The sequence below is a fragment of the Schistocerca gregaria genome, chromosome 5, assembly GCF_023897955.1.
Source record: "Schistocerca gregaria isolate iqSchGreg1 chromosome 5, iqSchGreg1.2, whole genome shotgun sequence".
Classification (NCBI taxonomy): domain Eukaryota; kingdom Metazoa; phylum Arthropoda; class Insecta; order Orthoptera; family Acrididae; genus Schistocerca; species Schistocerca gregaria.
The window spans coordinates 499,780,076-499,796,399 of record NC_064924.1 but is presented as its reverse complement, the minus strand read 5'-3'; the positions used below and the strand labels follow the sequence as shown (position 1 = coordinate 499,796,399).

Below are 16,324 nucleotides of genomic sequence, written 5' to 3'. Positions count from 1 at the left end.
GTCAGTATAGAGATGAGGGATTATTGATCATGATTCCATCATAGATGTACCTCTGACATCGTCAATGTGGGGGGATTTGAACACTAAATAACCTGTCATCTGTATGAATAAAGGATTTTAACAATCTTGGCAGTTGAGAATGTATTTAGTGTTCATGTCCATCATAGATGTACCTCTGACATCGTCAATGTGGGGGGATTTGAACACTAAATAACCTGTCATCTGTATGAATAAAGGATTTTAACAATCTTGGCAGTTGAGAATGTATTTAGTGTTCATGTCGTCTTAACTACAAACAAGCCTAACCCTATCAAAAGTGTTGGTATAGGGACATGGATTAGTGATCATGATGTCACTATAATGACTATGGTTACTAAAGTAAATAAATCAGTGAAGAAGGCTAGGAGAGTATTTGTGTTAGAAAGAGCAGATAAGCAGTTGTTAGCATAAAACTTAGACACTGAATTGACATCATTCAGTTCCTCTATGATGAATGTAGAAGAATTATGGGCAAAGTTCAAACATATTGTAAATTTTGCTCTGGAGAAGTATGTGTCTAGTAAGTGGACTAAGGATGGAAAAGAACCAATGTGGTTTAACAACAAATTTTGAAAAATGCTGAGGAAGCAAAGGCTGTTGCACTCGTGGTTCAAAAGAGAATGAACAAATGGTGACAGGCAAAGGTTAGTAGATATTAATGCTTCTGTAAAAAGATCTATTCGCTAAGCATGCAACTACTACCATCGTCAAGATCTGGCTGTACACCCAAGAAAATTCTGGTCCTATGCACAATCACTAAACAGGTCTAAGGCTTCCATCCAGTCATTTGTTGACCAGTCTGATGCAGTAGTAGAAGACAGCAAAAGGAAAGTGAAAGTTTTAAATTTTACAATTAATAAATCATTCATGCAGGAGAATCATACAAACATACCGTCATTTGACCATCAAACAGACTTCTGTAATGGATGACTTAGTAATAGGCTTTCCCAGCATACAGAAACAACCGAAAGATTTGAAAGTAAATAAGTTGCCAGGTCTATGTGGAATCCTAATTCAGGTTTACAAAGAGTAATCTGTTGGCATTGGTCCCATACTTAGCCTGCATTTATCACGAATCTCTCATCCAGTACTAAATCCCATCTGCCTAGAAAATAGTGTATATGACTCCTGTCTATAATAAGGATGAAAGAACAGACTCTCAAAAATACAGACCAATATCCTTAACATTGGTTTGCTGCAGAATTCTTGAACATATTTCGAGTTTGAATATGCTAAATTTCCTTGAGACTGAAAAGTCTGTGTCTGTGAATCAACACAGTTTTAAAAAGCATGGCTTGGGCAAAACTCAGCTTGCCCTTTTGTCACATGACATACTACAAACTATGGATGAAGGCAACAGCCAGATTCCACATTTATAGATTTACGAAAAGCATTTGATATGGTGCCCCACTGCAGACTGTGGTCTCGTGGTTCTAGGCGCGCAGTCCGGAACTGCGCGACTGCTACGGTCGGAGGTTCGAATCCTGCCTCGGGCATGGATGTGTGTGATGTCCTTAGGTTAGTTAGGTTTAAGTAGTTCTAAGTTCTAGGGGACTGATGACCACAGCTGTTAAGTCCCATAGTGCTCAGAGCCATTTGAACCATTTTTGTTAATGCAGATGCATTCATGTGAAATAGGTTCCCAAGTATGTGAGTGGCTTGAAGACTTTTTAAGCAATAGAACCCTGAATGTTATCCTTGACAACCAATGTTCATCAAAGACAAAGATATTGCCAGGAGTACACCAGTATAATGTCATAGAACCACTATTATTTTCTATATACAGGGTGATTATAATTAAAGTTAAAGTTTCAAAACACTGTAAAAATAACACCACTAGTCAGAATGACGTGAAATTATTGGAGAAGGGGGAAAATGTATGACAGAAGAAAAATAAATACTTACAAAATGTAGAAATATATGGCACTCTAAGCATCATAATTTAATAGTAGTCAATTACGAATGACAAATGAATCATACAATAATGCCCAGGTGTAGTTTTGTCATTAAACAAACTGTACTACTCAGTGTGCATGGGTGTAAAGATGTGATACTGTTAGTTACATAAGCCCATCCACCACAGCAAGGTCATATCACATTGGATGGGAAATGTCAGTTTTTAATTGTCCTAAGGGCAAAAATTGCATAAAAAGCATCAACCACATTGGTTTTTAATTGTCCTGAGGCCAAAAACTGTAGAAAAAGCATCAATCAAAACGAAATTGGATTACTAATTTCCATGTGACTGGCACAAAACATGATCAATATGTTGTCCATCGTTTTCTGCAACAAGTTGAAATCAAGCAACAGCATGTTCCACAGATGATCAAAGTGCTTCCAGGGCCATATTCAGAATGTGTTGCACAATGTGTGCCTTAAATGTAGCTAAGTTTGCAATCAGAACGCCGAACACAGTATCTTTCAGATAGCCCTACAACCAGAAGTCACACAGATTAAGATCAGGTGATTCGGATGGCCAGGCTGTAGGGAAATGGCGACTGATAATTCTAGCATTTCTGAAATGGTGCTTCAGCAGCTGCTTAACTGGACTTGCATTGTGCAGAGGTGCACCATCTTGGATAAAAATGATCCCATCTGCACATCCATGTTGTTGGAGAGCTGGAATGATGTGGTTGCACAAAAGAAATTCATAATGCTTACTAATGACGGTACAGATAACAGGACCGGAAGCACCTGTCTCTTCGAAATAATATGGCCCTATAGTAAATGATGCCTTAAACCCTAAATACGAAGTGACCTTTTTAGGATGAAGTGGTACTGGTTGATTTGTGTGTGGATTTTCTGTTGCTTATATTCAACAATTCTATGTAATTGGCGTATCCTGGCAGATGGAAGTGGGCTTCATCCGTCCACAAAATCTTCAATGGCCAATCATTGTCCACTTCCATGTGAGCAAGAAACTCTAAAGCAAAGACCTCTCTTGCTGGCAGGTCAACAGGAAGCAACTTGTGGACATGGGTAATTATTAATGCATAGCAAAGAAGGATATTTCGCAGGATTTTACACAACATGCTCATGAGTATGTCCAATGTTTGGACAATTCTCTGTGCGCAACACGTTTGCACATCACCACTCATTTCCTCCTGCATTGCTGTGGCCACTGCTTCCACTGATGTTGAATCAATTCATTTCCTCCCTCTACCAGGTTGCACATCAAAAGAACCCATCTTTTTGAATTTTCGAAATATTTTCTCCACGGCAGTCATTGGACCAATGCCTTTTTTCAAATCCTTCAGTATCTGGAGCTTCTGCAGAGCAAAGTGTGCACAGTCATCATTCTTGTAATAGAGCTTTACAAGTAGAGCGCGATCCTGAATTGAGACAGTCATGATGAACATCACAGATGAGAAAGGAGGAAAAGCCATGTACCCAGTGTGTTTGTACCAACTTCATTGGGCCGTGTACATGACAGGTGGTTTCATGTATGTATTCTGACACATACAGCTCCCTCTATTGATCAATTTTCACACTATTTTTTTTATTCTACCATACTTTTTCCCCCTTCTCCGCTAATATTCTGTTGCAATTTGTCATCATTCTGACCAGTGGTGTTATTTCTGCAGCGTTTTGAAAGTTTAATTATAATCACCCCGTACATAAATGGTCTGGTAGACAGGGTGGGTAGCAAATCTGCAATAGTTTGCTGATGATGCTGTGGTGTACAGAAAGGTTTTGCCATTGAGTGACTGTACGAGGATACAAAATGACTTAGACAAAATTTCTAGGTGCTGTGATGGATGGCAACTAGCTGTAAATGTAAAAAAATCTAAGTTAATGCAGATGCATAGGGAAAACAAACCCACAGTAATTGAATACACCATTAGGTGTGCCCTGCTAGACACAGTCATGTTATTCAAATATGAGGACATAACATTGCAAAGCAGTATGAAATGGTATGAGTATGTGAAAATTTTGGTGAGGAAGGTGAATGGTTGACCACAGATTATTCGTATACTTTTGAGAAAGTATGGTTCATCTGTAAAGGAGACCTCATATAAGATGATAGTGCAACTCATTCTTGAGTACTGCTCAAAGGTTTGGGATTCACACCAGGTCAGATCAAAGTAAGACGTCAAAGCAGTTCAGAGGTGGCTGCTAAATTTGTTACCAGTAGGTTCAAACAACACACAAATATTATGGAAATGCTTTGGAAACTCAAATGGGAACCCCTGGAGGGAAGGCAATGATCTTTTAGAGGAACACTACTGAGAAAATTTAGAGAATCGATATTTGAAGCTGACTGCAGAACGATACTATGGTCACCAGCATACATACACTTTGCCTAAGGCTAACAAAGACAAGATACAAGAAATTAGTATCCATAAGGAGGCACATATGCTGCCATTTTTCCATCAATGTACTTTTGAGTGGAACAGAAAAGGAAATGACCAGTAGTTGTACAGAGTGCCATCTACAATGCACTGTGTGGTGGCTTTTGGTGTATTTAAGCACATGTAGATGTAGAGTGTAGGGTAAGTAGTACTCACCTTTATAAGCCTACAGGTTTTATAAATATAGGTTTGCCATTCCTCAGGCTGTCTTCTAAGTCATAGAGTCAGTATTGCCTCATGTGCTCCTACATTTCTGCTGAACCCAAACTTCCCCTAGATTGGCTTCTGATAGTCTATCCATTCTGCTGTAGATAATTTGTTTTAGTTCTGTGCAATGGCGTATTAAACTGATGGTTCAGTAACATTCACACCTGGTAGCAACTGCCTGCTTTGGCACTGGGTATACTGTATGTTTCTAGAAGTCTGAGATTGTTTTGTCTGTCTCATACATCCTAAATGCCAATGGAATAATATTGTCACACTTAGCTCTCCTAAGGATCGTAACAATTCTGAGGGAATTTGAGCTACTCTAGGAGCAGTTTCTTTCAGTGCTCTGTCAACTTCTTCTGACAATATAATATTTTCCACCTCATCTGCATCTAGTTCCTCATCTCATCCTATAGTATTTTCTGTAAGTTTCTTTCACTTGTATAGCTCTTCCATATATTCCCTCCACCTTTTACCCTATTTTTCCATAGTGTATCTCTTGGTATTCATGCAGCAGCTTCTTTTTATGCAAAGGTTTCTTTAATTTTCCTCTAAGAAGACTATATTTTTGCTTTCGCCATGAAGGCTTCTACACCTTTGAATCCCTCCTGTAGCCATTCCTGCTTTTCCAGTTTCCTCTTTCTATCAGTTTCATTTTAATGCATCTCTATTCCCTTTAGTCACCTTCATAATATTTTCCCCTTTCATATATTAAATTTGAAATTCCTGAATGGGACAACCATTTGCCTACAGCAGACTGATGCATGGAGCACAGAAACACATGATAGAAAACAGCATTCACACTAGATTTTGAGCATTAGCTCTGTTACTAACAGAAATACACACATTCACACACACAACCACACAGACACCCAAATGCACACTCCCATGGCCACAGGAGTGGAGTGTAGTGAAATGAAGGAAGACTTGCAGAGGATTGACACTTGGCTCTGGGATTGGCAATTTAAATTCTGTATAAACAAATGTAGCATATTGTGTATAAATAGACGGAAAGACTACTTATTATATGATTATATGACTGCAAAACAATCACTTGAAGCAGTCACATCCATAAAACATCTAGGTGCACATGTATGGAGCTATTTAAAGCTATTAAGTGCTATTTAAAGTGCAAAGACCACATAAAACTAATTGGAGGTAAAGCAGATGCCAGACACAGATTCATTGTAAGAGTCCTTAGGAAATGTAATGCAGCCAGAAAGGAGGGCTTACAAGACCCTCATACAACAATAGAGGAAATAGACAAGAATCAAGGAGGAGAAGCATGTATCATTACAGATTCATTCAGTAAATGTGAAAGAATCACAGAGATGATCGGCTGATTCCAGTTGCAAATGCTGCAAGATAGGCAGTCTGCATCACAGTTTACTGTACTCTTAAAGTTCTCAGAGCATGCATTCATATAAAGATTCCAAGACTTACCAAGCGGGAAAGCGCCGGCAGGCACATGTGCCTGTCTGTCGGCACTTTCCCGCTTGGTAAGTCTTGGAATCTTTGTTTTTAATATATTTTTCCCATGTGGAAGTTTCTTTCTGTATATATATATATATATATATATATATATATATATATATATATATATATATATATATATATATATATATATATATATATATATATATATATATATATTAAAAACAAAGATTCCAAGACTTACCAAGCGGGAAAGCACCGGCAGACAGGCACATGAACAAAACACACAAACACACACACAGAATTGCTAGCTTTCGCAACCGATGGTTGCTTCTTCAGGAAGGAGAGGGAAAGATGAAAGGATGTAGGTTTTAAGGGAGAGGGTAAGGAGTCATTCCAATCCCGGGAGCGGAAAGACTTCCCTTAGGGGAAAAAAAGGACAGATGTACACTCGCGCACACACACACACACACATATATATGGTTCCACTTATGTATGTATCATATAAAGACCATGAAGGTAACATTAAAGAGATTGGAGCTCACATGGAGGCTTACCAGCAATTCTTCTTCTAGAAAACCTTTTGCAACCAGAACAGGAAAAGGGGGAAGTGTAGTGGTATGCAAGGTACCCTCTGTTTCTGGAATGCAATTTGCCAGTGAATCCAGATTCAGTGTCATAGTTTATGTAACAAATTCCGTTTTTATGTAATAATGTTTCTGTAAGTGCTTATGGCTGACTACGTATTGTGTAAATGTAGTAAAATGACATGATCTTGCAACAAGGCTTCCAAATGCAAATAGGAAAAAAACCCTGAAAATCAAAGAAATGAGTTAATTAAGAGTATAAAAAGTAAACAATTCTACCTAAAATTATTTCCTTCCTGGCATGCGTATCCCCTTGTAAGTATTAATCACAGTTATTTCTTTTAACTTCTGTCACATTCTCAGGAGACACTGGAATTGACAATTGTTCACTCTGGCATACAGACATTATAGCACATGGTAAACTTGGATACTGCATAGTTTTCCTTGTTTTTAGGGGATTCTTTCTGTTTTTGTCAGAAAGAAATATCAGTCCATTGTCTGGTCCATGGGTTCCCTCCAAATCACAGGCACAGCAAATGACAAATAAAGTGGTCCTTTTAACCAGCCAATCAAGAATTTAGTGTACAACAAAGAATATGTAGGGGAGGGAGGGGAGGGGAATCCTTGTCCTGGTTGCCAATCCTATGCCCAAAATACAGTTTGTAGCACTTCTTTACTGTAGGATTAAGTTATTGTTTCTACTATTTTAGAGTTAACTCTCCACAGATGTGACAAAAAGAATATCTGCTACTTATACATACACAAGGCATTTCATCTTCTGAATTAACACTAAGTAAAAACTACAAACCTCAATGAAAACAGAACTGTAAGAAGACACTTCCAGCAATTGTCAGAACTCTCAAGGCTGACATGCAAGTGGTAATTGCTTGTACATGTTTTGATTATTTTTCAAGAATTAAATCTGCAGAATATTCACGTTAAAACACATAAAAGTAACAAGTATGCAACATTTTCAAGGATTTTTATAGACAGAAGTTAGATTGTTACAAGAAAACTGAATCCAGTAGCTAAAAACTGATTTCATTTTCAAATTCAACAGCCACAATATAGCAAAGTAGACTAACCACATTCTTTATAATAAAAATGTTGTTGATCTTTGTCATCATAGTAGTGCATTTGCATTGAGATGTAACAAAAAGCACAATAAAGAATAATGATGAAATGAACATTTATTTATCCATCAATACATTTGTGTGTGTATCACAGTGAGGTCATGCCATGCAGTACCTACTTTGAATAATGTATACGGCATTTACATTGATTTTGGTGCATCTATAGACAGCAGTTGTGTACCTTATTTGTGAAATGGGCTGAGGTTGCTTGGTTTCCTTCCTGCTGTGCTGCAGGTTGCCTCATTTTGATGCCAGAGGATATCAAACTGTTATTCAACAATGGATAACCATTCAGGATGTTTGTTTACTGCTGTAGAATGTGAAGATGCATTTACATTGTTTTTGAAACAGGATCATAAACAGTGAGTGAAGAATCATCATCGTGTGAGTTGTTGATGGTAAATTAGAAAAATATAATTATGGTGATACTAGTATTTAAACACAGTATGGGCAGAAATCTAGCCAATTTCCTTAGAAAATTGCTCTAACATTACTGTTCGACAGGTGGTGATCTTGTATGGTATTTGAAATGCTTGGAAATTTTTGAAACTAGATTTCCTGAAAATACTTGAGAGGTATATCTACACTTACATGGATACTCTGCAAATCACATTTAAGTGCCTGGCAGAGGGTTCATCGAACCACCTTCACAGTTCTCTATTATTCCAATCTCATATAGTGCGCGGAAAGAATGAACACCTATATCTTTCCATACATGCTCTGAGTTCCCTTATTTCATCATGGTGATAGTTCCTCCCTATGTAAGTCAGTGTCAACAATGTATTTTCGCATTCAGATGAGAAAGTTGGTGATTTGAATTTCATGAGAAGAGTCTGTCGCAACGAAAAATGCCTTTCTTTTAATGATATCCAGCCCAAATCCTGTATCATAGTACACAAGCATTGTTACACCTAACCATGAAAGAGATGAGCTAAATCAGTGACCTGTTGGGTATATGCATTCCTTGTGAGTACCTTCTTGCTCCACATTTCCAACCTCCACCAACCCATCTCCCTTTTCTCTCTGATGAAGGAACTAACAGTTTCAAAAAGCTATGATAGGTTTTTACTTTTCAGTATATGTCTGTTTCAGTACTTAGAATTTATCCATCTGACTATAAGGTCTGGTTACAGATTCTGTCTCCTTATAATTTTCTCATGTGCATTTTTCTTCTGATACAGTATTCAGTTTCAGTGAGTTTCAGTATCAAGGTTTTTTTTTAGCTACTGAATGTTTAAGTAGACTATTACCAGTATTTAACATAAATAACAATAAACTAAATACCTATTCCACGATGTTTCAGGTGACATTGTACTTTTGGCTGCCACTTCCGGCACACTCCGGAAGGTTGCAGAAGGTGAATCATAGTTTCTAGGTATGTTGAGTATGTGGAAAGATATCAGAGATGTGTGAATTCATACTGAGGCACAAAAACTTCAATGGTATTAGTATATGTTACCTATTATCTAATGGAAATGTTAGTACATTCTTGTTATCCATTCTTTGTTATCTACCCTGCAAGCTTTCCTACACATTAGGAATTTTTCAATACTACAGCTGTAATAACATATTATTGTCATCTCTGCAAGCTTATTTAAACATGATAAAGTTTTACACATATTATTACTAATAACAAATATTGATGGATGTTGGTATGTTGTTTGTTTACGAACTGTTGCTATGACTATGATATGGTTCACTTGGTGTTACCAGGAACAAACATATGTACTCTGATGATCTGATATTTCTATTACTACAATTTCAACATAAATGTGTATATGTAATTAGCATATTAACATGTAGTGTTGTTAACTTATTTCATTTTCACTGTCTCAAATTATGTGGTGTTCAGAAGTTTGTCAGATTTAAATGTAGAAACTATCAATAAAAATATTAAACAAAGGAACAGTTTTTGTATTTTTAATAGTTTGCTACTGGTAGAAGCGGACCTTGGGGAAGATCAGTTTGGATTCCGCAGAAATGTTGGAACACGTGAGGCAATAGTAATCTTACGACATATATTAGAAGAAAGATTAAGAAAAGGCAAACCTACATTTCTAGCATTTGTAGACTTAGAGAAAGCTTTTGACAATGTTAACTGGAAGACTCTCTTTCAAATTATGAAGGTGGCAGGGGTAAAATACAGGGAACGAAAGGATATTTACAATTTGTACAGAAACCAGATGACAGTTATAAGAGTTGAGGGGCATGAAAGGGAAGCAGTGGTTGGGAAGGGAGTGAGACAGGGTTGTAGCCTCTCCCCGATGTTATTCAATCTTTATATTGAGCAAGCAGTAAAGGAAGCAAAAGAAAAATTTGGAGTGGGAATTAAAATCCATGGAGAAGATATAAAAACTTTGAGATTTGCCGATGACATTGTAATTCTGTCAGAGACAGCAAAGGACTTGGAAGAGCAGCGGAACGGAATGGACAGTGTTTTGAAAGGAGGATATAAAATGAACATAAACAAAAGCAAAATGAGGATAACGAAATGTAGTCAAATTAAATCGGGTGATGCTGAGGGAATTAGATTAGGAAATGAGACACTTCAAGCAGTAAAGGAGTTTTGCTATTTGATGGTCGAAGTAGAGCGGATATAAAATGTAGACTGGCAATGGCAAGGAAAGCGTTCCTGAAGAATAGAAATTTGTTAACATCGAGTATAGATTTAAGTGTCAGGAAGTCGTTTGTGAAAGTATTTGTATGGAGTGTAGCCATGTATGGAAGTGAAACATGGACGATAAATAATTTGGACAAGAAGAGAATAGAAGCTTTCGTAATGTGGTGCTACAGAAGAATGCTGAAGATTAGATGGGTAGATCACATAACTAAGGAGGAGGTGTTGAACAGAATTGGGGAGGAGTTTGTGACACAGCTTGACAAAAAGAAGGGACCGGTTGGTAGGACATGGTTTCAGGCATCAAGGGATCACAAATTTAGCATTGGAGGGCAGTGTGGAGGGTAAAAATCGTAGAGGTAGACCAAGGGATGAATACACTAAGCAGATTCAGAAGGATGCACGTTGCAGTAAGTAATGGGAGATGAAGAAGCTTGCAGAGGATAGAGTACCATGGAGAGGTGCATCAAACCAGTCTCAGGACTGAAGACCACAACAACAACAACAACAATGGTTTGCTAAATTTCGCTTGTAGTTCTATGCATAACCTACCTTTAAACATTCTATATGCATGAATGTTTCCTTCCTGAAGGTTACCAAATTATAGTAAAAAATAATTGCTGTTTGTCAATACTACACATTATCATTTCAATGAAGCTAGTGAACTTACAAATTGAACACTTGATTTTCTGTCAAGTTAGTTGTCTTCATAAAATTTCGATATGATTCGTTAAAGTAGTGAAGATTTTGAAATTTGAAACGGTGTGTGGGTGCAATGGAACAGAATCCAGCTGAGAACTGAATTAAACTGTGGGGAAGAAGAAAAAAAATTGCAACTGAAGAATGAAAGCTGCGATGATAGATAATGCTACTGATTTATTTTTCACAAATGTATTAAAACAAATTAGAAATGTTGCTGTAATTGGAACCAACTTATAACAATGAAAGATTGAAGTCTTATTTGAAACAATAGCATGCTAAAGAAAAAAATTAAACAGATAACAATGAATCTATGGGATTCTGTATACGGGTTATAATACACGTAATAAACAGTTCCCAAGTTTTCTATATACACATGTATATTACCATAAAGTCTGATACACAAGAACACTGCATGAAGTACAAAGGCAGATTGAATTAAATGTACAGGATGGGGCGTATGGGATAGGGGTGGTGTTATGAAATCAATAGGCCATTTATTGGTGAAAGCTTGTTAAAAAGAGGTCACATAGGCCTAGGGAGGTGAGGGTGAGCGAGAGCATAGAGTTTGGCAAAACATAGTTCGCAAAGCGAACGAAAGTTGTTGTCTGTCAAAACCAAGTCCACAGTGCCGCAGCACCGGGAGAAACGGGAGATGTTCACTGCTACAGGGTGTGCGCCCAACTCACGGGTGAGCAAGAATACAAGAGAGCAGGCCCGGCGATGGGTGGCTGGGTATATTCGATTCACCATGTGGCTTCCTTCGCCCTGACTGGTCGGGACCGAGAAACCTGCGGGGGTGGCTATGGAACTTATCAGAGCCTTGCCTGCTAAGCGACGCCTGGGATGGCGTTACCTTATAAGCGCATGAGGGAGGCGCATGATCAAGGTGCCCTTCCTCAGTGCTGACTTCCTGTTACTAGACCATGGGACAAAAGAATTTACAGGCAGCTAACACTGCCCGCCATGGCTTGGCCGTAATGGAAAAATGAATTTACCGTTTGAAAGCTCATATAATAAAGTTAAATCCCATACTGTTTGGCTCATCCTTTACATAAACATGTTGGCTCATCAGAGCAGTTAATGTTCCAAAGATTGTAATTTGTGTGGTCGATGTGACCTATCGATGCCAACAGACCCCCCCCCCCCCCCCCCCCCCCCGCAGTATGGAGGACGGCCTATGAACCAGAAGGGGAGGGTCATGTAGGTGTCAGTGTCAGCATGAGTGGTGCGAGGTGGCAGGCGCACAACCGGAAGCTCCATCTCTGTCAGGTCGGCGTGCGAAGGTGCGACGAGTGGCCGCCGGTCCAACTCGTAATCTGAAAACCAGCAAGGGGGGGACAATGTGTCGGCCGACTCAGGAGTAGCAGTATGGGAGAGGAGGCGGCATGTGAGCGTGCCATCCCCAAAGGCATACTGACCTGTCTGAAGAAAAGAAAGCTCGAACATGACGGGTCGCACTCTTGTGGGAGGAACAAGCTGTACGCTATCTTGACGTTGAGTTTCTTGGTGAGGGTTGGGTCTGTGCTGTCGGTGAGCAGTACAAGCACATGACTATCTAACATCGTAACTGATATGTTGTAGACACGGTCAGGTGGTATGTTGCAGTGCAAAATGAAGGACGGGGTGTCCATGTCACTATTACCTGAACTGTCTTCAAAACCTGGGGATGATGATAACATGCCTGAGGAACCCGCGAACTGTGGTAGTGACTCGTTGGAGGGAGAAAACCCAACTGTAGGTTGAACAGACTTATTAGGGGATTTGTCAAAAGAACATGCACTTGGGCAGTCTGACTGGAACGGAAGAGGGGTGTCGGAGTCTACGAAGGCAGGCTGGAGCCTGTGTAGAAAAACAGTTTGTGAGTGATCTTTTATCATATTTCAAACGTCGTCTCACCCCTCCAGAGTACTTTGAAGGGGCCAGGGTAAGGGGGTTGTAAGGGTTGTCTGACAGAGTCGTCCCTGAGCATGACATGTGAACAAGTGCTGAGTGCAGTCGACACGTAAGTGTCAGGTGGAGAATGACGGACAAGTGGGTGTAGCCGGGTGTTTCTAAAGTGTGCACACATCCTTCTGATAAAGTCTGGGAAGGATCCTCAGGATCTTGGGGGAGAATTAGTTCCCCAGGTAAAACCGGATATTCACCGAAAACAAATTCGGAAATTGTCCCATGTAAATCTGATTTAAATGTAGAACGTAAGTGTATCTGTAGGACGGTAGGTAACTTGACAGACCATACTGCCCACAGGGTGACGTCTGGCATTGTGTGTTCACTCACAAGTAACCTGAGGTGGAGCCAAAGTTGTGATGGAGTGTGGTCCCCCAGGTGCTCCTTGCACAGAATCTTGATTATCAATTCCTGTGGCAAGCAGGCAGTTCCATCAAATATCGTTTTCTTGGCGAACTCGTACTTTGTTGGTGGTGGAGGCGAAAGTAGGAGATCACAAATTAAATCTGAGTGACCGTGAAGGTGTGTGACCAAACATAGGAACTTGGAGTTGTCATCCAAGAGGTGCTCCACCAGTGCAAACCATGAAACTGCATTGTCCTCGTATAGCAGAGGTAGCTTGGGTAGGCGGCCTGGAGGTGGATACGGAGGTGGCTTTGGTGTGTCTTGAAAGGCCTGCAGTCGCACTGCACAAGAGTTCATGCTGGGATCCTTCATCACTGGAGCAGAAATGTTACTAGCACACACGTTCGGAACAATGGCTGGTTGTAACGTCTCTGAAGATGCCCAAAAACACGATGCGACAGGTACATTCGTTACCATAGAAAAGAATGGATGAGCGGCGCTTAATGAGAGCCCATAAAGTGGACTGGAAATTGCAGGAATAGCACTGACATTGTCCAACTCAGTAATGTTGTGTAAGGCCAGTGCGGCAGACTGAGACGGGACTGTGGAAGGAGTGAGGGGTTGTATGGTCGGAATCGAGGCCCCCCATTGGTCAGGGGGGGTTTGTGAGGAGGGGGGCCTGGAGCTTAAAGTGGCAACAATGAGAGGTTTCCGCGCGTAGCACTGTCATAGTACAATGTTGCTGGGTGAAGAGGCTATGTTGGGTGCACTCGTACCCATGTGGTCGCGAGGCTGGGCCGCCGATCTGGTGGTTTGTTCTGGTGAACTGGAGGCATAAAAATGTCTGTTACTCTTTTGTGAGAAAGGCAAGGTTCGCATAGCTTGGTAATAGCTGACTGCATGTACATTTTGCACAAATGGAAGCATTGCACATGGCACTACTGTAACCGACGTCGTGGCACGTAGAGGATCAAAGCACGTGTGTGAATTTTTGACCCTTTGAACTTCGTATGAGCGATCGATCGTCACACTATTTAGTAGATTGTCCACTTCACTTTTCACTTGTTGTTGTGCGTAATTCAGTGAAACAAAACCTGAGTCCATTGTCTGAGATAACTGTGTAAAACACAGCCATGGGAAGTTGGAAGCAGATGTGCAATAAAAACGTAACCGTATATGGTGCTGGAGTGAGTACCACTTATGTTACAGAAGGCAACATGGCTATGTGAGAATGGCAGCAGCAACCGAAAGTTAGTCATCATTTGGCTGGAAGTTCATGGATTTTAAACCACATGACACTGCTGGAAGCTTGAAACAATTTTACAGTACATATTCGTGCAAAACCATGCATTCGTATATTCTTCTGTGCAATCAAAAAGTTCCTTTATGATGAAGAAAGCCATCTCTTTAAGTCAGTTTTGTTGATCATTTATGAAGGTTTCTAATGAGGTAGTTTGTGCTTCTGGCGGCAGTGCAATGAATAGTTTTGTTCCAAGGTATGTAGAGCTATAGTGAGTCTTGTGAAGTACTGGTCAGTCTTTCCATTGTGATGTGTATTGTGGCAATGAAATGATTGCCTTAATTTGTAGATTGCTTGGTTTTCTTTTGTGTAGATTTGACAACTAAGTGTAAAAAATGATGGGACTGTTGTCACACCTGGCTTCTTGAAAAGTGATCTACAAACTACATTGATTTGAAAATACATGCTACAATCTGATAGTCTTTTTCTGCCACATAAAAATTCTTTTTTGCCCCAGTGGAGCTGCCCAAAGCAATATGAAGTAGAATCTGTGTGGAGGTTCCAAGTTAACTTGGAATCCAAGTGTGCATCCAGAATAACAATAATTGATGGTATTGCATAAACTAAAAATTATATTTTAAGTTTTATTCTGTCTTATAGTGAATTCATTGTTCTTAAAACAGTCACTAGAAATTCTTAGGTTGGCTTTGCATTGTTCCTTTTGGTCCTCTGTGTCATTTCCAGTTGCAGTTGAAGTGGTATCATCAACATACAGAAAAGATTCTTGTGGCATGATACTAGGTAGGTTATTAATGAAAACAGTAAGGGGCCCACTATGCAACCTTGAGACATTCATCTTGAAACATAGAGTAATCAAGAGCTCATATCAATTAAGTGCACTTTTTGTTTCCTATTGTCAACATATCATTCTATAAGAGTGAATTCCGTATGTTTAATGCCATAACACTTGTCTATTAAAATCTGATGACTCATAGGGTCAAATGCCTTGCTCAGGTAAGTCAGTAGGTCTTCAACAAATGATTGTGCTTCAATTGTGAAAGTAGTAGATACAACATTTCTAACAGCTTTCAGAGTAGATGAATTTTCCCTAAAGCCAACTAAGTGTTTGTCAGTGTTCCAGTGCAGGTGAAATGTTTTTAAATTTGTTGCTACATGCAAAAGAATTGGTACAAGCCATAGGACAATAGTTATTAATACGGTTGTCTCATTTTTTATGTAAAGGCCAATTGCAGTTATTTTTAAGCAGACTGGAAAAGAACACCTCATAAAAATCCAAAATTTTTAGTACACAAAGTGGCTGTACAATAATGTTTGCTATCTATTCAATATCGGAATTCGACAGATCATAGAAGGATCCTGATTTCTGCTACTGCAATATCAGTTATATCAATTTGTGTCCACTTTGATATAGATGTTGCGGAATTGTTGTGCAACATGATTAACTATTTTCTACGTGTTGATCAACACCTGATTTATAGTCATCATTTTGTTAGGTTGGGTGTTCTTTGTTACTAGAATTAATAAAGAAGTTACTCATTTCATTGGGAGTCATATTGGTAGTCAAGTGGTTTTATTATTGTTAACAAGTCCTGATTTTATTACTCTGCAAGCAGCCTTACATCTTTTGTGATTGCTGAATACAGTTATCATTTCCCAATCCTTTCTGTTTTACAATTTGTGATCTGTACTACTTCATTATT

General features: G+C 39.3%; 1 protein-coding gene across 1 annotated transcript in view; it reads left to right on the top strand.

Moving 5' to 3' along the window:
* Positions 1–9,658, top strand: part of LOC126272873 (putative phosphoenolpyruvate synthase) — a 329,859-nt gene extending 320,201 nt beyond the window's left edge. The window contains exon 28 of the mRNA XM_049976096.1: positions 9,056–9,658. Coding sequence (XP_049832053.1) covers positions 9,056–9,120 — 65 coding nt within the window. The 3' untranslated portion in view covers positions 9,121–9,658. The remainder of the gene's footprint in view (positions 1–9,055) is intronic.
* Positions 9,659–16,324: the final 6,666 nt, after the last annotated feature.